Here is a 5,137-nt window from a genome sequence, read left to right on the forward strand (position 1 = left end):
ATTAATTAATTTTCAATAACTAATTTAATCCTAAATCTCTTGTAGAGTAAAAAAAAAAAAAATTCTTAATTCTTTTATAAACTTATAATTTTATAATAGACATGACATTTAAATTTAAGGGTATTTTAATGTGTTGGGCCCATAATTTGAGACTTTTTTAAAATTTTTATACAGATTTAATAAAAAATAAATTTTCAAATTTTTTAAAATAGGAGCCCAATAAATATTTTGCTTAGTGATGTGAATAAACAAATATTAACATTTTAATATTTTTCTAAATTTTTTTTTTATCAAATATGAGAATTTATTAAAGAAATACTCACATCCAACTTACTTTCAATTAAACATTAAAATTTTAAAGAAACAGTGACATCTGCCAACACTTCTTAGGTTCATTATTATTTATGACACTAAAAAAATAGAATTAAAACTTAAGGACACATCATTATTTGTGTAACTATTTTGAGCAAATGAGAAAGAAAATTCCTGAGGATGGATATGGGCAGAGAAAGAGATTGTTGGTGAATTATTTCATAGGGATATTCTCAAAGAATGGTATTTTTGAAGCAATAATTTCCAACAAGGGGTCGAATAGGGCCATACTGTCACTGCTGGTATCAAACTTTAGATTTGGAAATCTACTTGTTCACTATTCCTGCCTGCCAATTGATGTAAAACCATTGCATGGTGAATAGGATTTCGGAGTGGTGGGAATAAGGCAGGATTTAAAACAATAATGCTGTAGAAAATCTCACAACTTGTAGATTTTTCAATAAAGCAAAAAGATGGAATTGGAATATAATACCTCTTCCATAAAGAAAATATTAGAAAAAAAATATAAAGATAGATAGAAAAAAGAATATAAAATAAATAAAAAATACCTAACTTATTCCACTCTCTATATATAGCTATCTCTACAACAAAAAGGTTTCAACAATACCAGCGGCAATTTCCAGTTGATTGACAAGCCAGGCAAAAACAGAGATCACTCTGTTTCCCCTGTTTGGCTCTGTACATTTCTTTTCCCTTTGTTTCCCTTTTGCAGTTTCCTTATGCTCGGCAGAATACCTTCTATTTTTGTTATGATCATGATGGTTTCTAAATTTTCTCTATTCAGAGAAATGGCTGCAACCAAGGCTTTTCTTGTTTACGAATCCTCTTTCGAGTGAGAACCTCAAATCCTCAATTCTCCATCACCTCACAACTGCATTCGATTCTCCATTCCCATTTGCCAATGGATTCTTTCACCATCAGGCACATCAAACTCGAGAAGGCTAACGCAATCAAGAAACATCGCCCACTTCAGAAGATAGCAAACTTGTTCAGGTTCTTGGAAATATGTGTTGTTCTGGCCTTGATTTCCAAGTTCTCTATTCAGCTCCCAGTTGCTGTCAAGAACTCTAGTGAATATTTCAAGGACTTAACAGTCGTCCTTGGAAGCCCCCGCTTCGTGTTTATCCTTGGAAACGCCATAGTCATCACTCTCTTTGCAAAATCAGGTCAGTTTTCTGGTCACGATTCCACTGGGAAGAAATCGGGAACCGATCTTTACGAAGAGTTTGTTGAAAAGAGTGAAAGCAGTCAGGGCTTGCACCAATATGAAGCTGGACATACAGAAAAGCAGAGCTCCTCTGTTGAGTGCACAGTTGCTGAAGAAACTTGTGCAACTGTAGAAATCAAGAACTACCGGAGAAGTCAATCAGAGAAATTAGACAGAGGTACTTGCAACAAGTCCTGCCGAGAATTGAGGAGGTCAGTGACCGAAAAATGCAGGGAAAGTATAGAGTCTGTGGAGGGATGGATGAAAATTTCGTATCCTGAGGATAGTATGAGCAATGAGGAGTTCAGGAGCACAGTGGAAGCTTTCATTGCTAGGCAAAAGAGATTTAGAAGAGATGAGGAGAACTCTGTATATTAGAGTAATTGCGGTATGAATACAAGCTAATTCAGGTCCTTTTCCCCCAAATTCTGTAGTTACAGCGATAATGGGGTGTCTGTATATTGCTAAATCATTAATAAATGCAAATTTACCGGTTAATTATGTTTTAATCTCTTAAACCCATATAATTTTTTTTTTTGTCATTTTTTCTCCCTCTAGCCTCTATGCAGGGAAAAAGGACTGATCTTTTTTTAATTTTCTCTGCAATGTGAAATAGATGCCACTGACAAATTGGCGGCAATAAAATTTTCTAGAGAATTAGATTTCTCAGGATATGGATTGTGCATACGAGAGAATTTTCATATGGTAATTACAATGCTTATGTCTTGAATAGATATGGCATCATATGTAGAATTGTATTCCAAATTCTGCTTATGCAAAAGTCATATGATTAGATTCTAAAATTGCCAACTGGGTTCACGGTTTGATTTGAATTCCAAACACTTGGATCAAAAGTATGTATAAAAGCAAAAACAAGGCAACAATATTCAGATTTTTGACTGATGAGGCCTTCTATGCACAACAGTGACCAATCAAGAATAGCATCTTTGTGCTTTAGATATTTTAGCCTAAAAGAAGAGACAAAATTAGGGGAGACAATGGTGATGGGCAAAGGGGTTAAGTTCTTTTGTGAGTAAATGGTGAGCTGGGACTGAGGGATTCACTCAACAATCCCATCATAACTCTGAATTCCCATCCTGCTTAAAACAAGCTTGCAGCTTTTTATTACCACTAGAATTCCCTCATGCTCATTTTAGTATAAATACCATATTCTACTTTATTTTCCATTTGACAAGATTGAAGAGATTAGTGTAATTAACAATGTTTTATTTGTGTTCATGGCTTAATTACATTTCTGCAATATGCTCTGCAGCTTTGTTGTCACAATGGAGAGCGATTGGAAGCTGAATCTTGAGACAAAATTAGCCAAGTATATAGCTAATCCATTGAAGTTCACACATTGTCATGGCCATACTTCTATATTCTGCTTTAGCAGAAGACCGACTAACAGTTGATTGCTTCTTGACTTTCCATGAAATCAGAGAGGGACCAAGAAAGATGCAAAAATATGTGATGGACTTTCTCGAGAATGGGCATGATGCGCAGTCTGCATCACAAAAAGCTCCAAGTTTTAAGTCATTATTTGCTTGGAAGAACAGACTCTTGGATGGGCATCCCTTCAAATATCTTTAACACATGAACAGCTGCTTTGTGCTTTAGAAATTTTAGCCTAAAAGAATAGACAATTAGGGGGAGACATTGGTGATGGGCAAAGGGAATAAGTTCTTTTGTAAATAAATGGTGGGCTGGGACTTGGATTCACTCCAACAATCCCATCATAACTCTGAATTCCCATCCTGCTTAAAACATGCTTGCAGCTTTTTATCACCATTAGAATTCACTCATGCTCATTTCTTCAGCATAAATATCATATTCTACTTTATCTTCCATTTGACAAGATTGATGAGAGTGGAAATTTTAATTTGTAGTCAATTGCAAGCGCACCATGATATTAATATTTTTCTTAGAAAACTAATCTTAGTATAAAAAAAGATTATGTATAAGATAATCCATATGAAATAATAAATTAATAAAATATAGACAAACACGTATAACTGAATTTTATAAAATAATAACTATTTAGAGTATTTTTATATATTTCTTTTAAAATTATTCATTATTATAATGAGATAGGTCTGTGATATATGACTCATACTAAAATTCTAATGTTTTATTTGTGGACTTCGTAAATTTTTACACCTTTTTATAAAATGCAATCATGGTTAGCCTTCTGTAAAATAATATTTTTTTGAAATTTATTTTATTATTAATATTTAATTTTAAAATTTTAATAATTTTTAATAATTTTTTTACTTTAATATAATTATTTTAACTCATTATATTATTTATAAATTTTTCAAAAAAATAATAATTAAAATCCTACTAACTGATACATTTCATTGAAAAAAAGCAATATAAACAACCCTAAAATTTACTGTAAATTATTAATTTGAAAACAATAAATCATACAAAATAATGATATCTATTTTATAAATTAAAAAACAAAGTTAAACAATCAGGTGTTAAACTCTCATAATATCACGTGCTTAATACTGTTAATTATATCATAATTACTTAAGGCTCTAATTAATTAGGAGAGAGCATAAATTAGTTTTAATTGAAAATTTGAACAAAATCAATCTGATTTAATTTTTTTAAATTAATTGTTTAATAAATCAGTTCAGTTTTGATTAATAATTTTTAAAAAAAATTAATTTTTTTAATTTTAACTCAATTATTAAAATTAAAAAAATTGATATAACCAAACTAAGTTCAACTTTTGTGTGGGTATAATTTTATTAATTTTTTTTTTTTTTATTGAAGGCAGAGATTTCATTGATGCTAGCACACATCAGCGCATAAAGGGACGATCCATAGCATATAACAACAATCTAAGCATCCAACAATAAGACCCAAAGCCCACAAGAAAAACCCTAACAATTGGATACTTCTCATCTGCCATACTATGAAAAGGAGATAAAGAATGTGATAGAGGCTGGAAGCTCTCAAAATGGGCTTCACAAGAAAGTAAAGATAGCTATAATTGCCAATGAAATAAGAGCTGTGGGTGAACCCATTTTGGAGATGCTGTCAATATCATGGATGATAATTTAGTAGGCTTGAAAAGGATGTGCTGTGAGTACTTTAATCTTGCCATTTCTTTGACAATGAAGGCTAGACAAACATGATAGCTCATTTAAAAAAAAATTATTATAAAAAAAGAAAAAGAAAACCTCTTAATCTCACCTGAAAAAAAAAAAGAAAGGGAAAAAGAACAAGAACTCTTGTCTTTCTCACATGTTTTATTCTATATCACAATAAATATAAATGGTGATCTAATTATACTAAAACAATCTATACAATCAAATCTTTTAGAAATTCTTGGATGTAATTGGTTCATCATCAAACATAGAAAATGTAACACCCTCACTGTAGCCATTCCGTACATTCTACTGTTTCGGTGATCGGTGTCGGTCTGAACAGCTAGAACGTCTGGAAAAATATTTAGACTAGAGTGAGGAATCATAAATAACTCAAATAATGGTAAGAAAAATCAAGAAAAATTTTTAGAAATAAAATACAACCAAGTTAAATAAATCGGTGCCCTAGCGATGGGTAACTCAGTGGGAAGCCCTA

The 5,137-nt window shown here is 31.6% G+C and overlaps 1 protein-coding gene across 1 annotated transcript; it reads left to right on the forward strand.

The window, feature by feature from the left end:
- Positions 1-871: 871 nt before the first annotated feature.
- Positions 872-2,038, forward strand: LOC110643032 (uncharacterized). Its single transcript, XM_021795253.2, has 2 exons — positions 872-1,011; positions 1,118-2,038. Exon 2 carries the CDS (start codon positions 1,235-1,237, stop codon positions 1,916-1,918), a length of 684 nt encoding a protein of 227 aa, XP_021650945.1. The 5' UTR covers positions 872-1,011; positions 1,118-1,234; the 3' UTR covers positions 1,919-2,038.
- The last annotated feature ends 3,099 nt before the right edge of the window (positions 2,039-5,137 follow it).

This window comes from Hevea brasiliensis, unplaced genomic scaffold (assembly GCF_030052815.1).
Source record: "Hevea brasiliensis isolate MT/VB/25A 57/8 unplaced genomic scaffold, ASM3005281v1 Scaf372, whole genome shotgun sequence".
Taxonomy (NCBI): domain Eukaryota; kingdom Viridiplantae; phylum Streptophyta; class Magnoliopsida; order Malpighiales; family Euphorbiaceae; genus Hevea; species Hevea brasiliensis.

Bases quoted from the DNA above. Each gene is read 5' to 3' on its own strand.
- LOC110643032 (XM_021795253.2), top strand. From the start codon at position 1,235: ATGGATTCTTTCACCATCAGGCACATCAAACTCGAGAAGGCTAACGCA.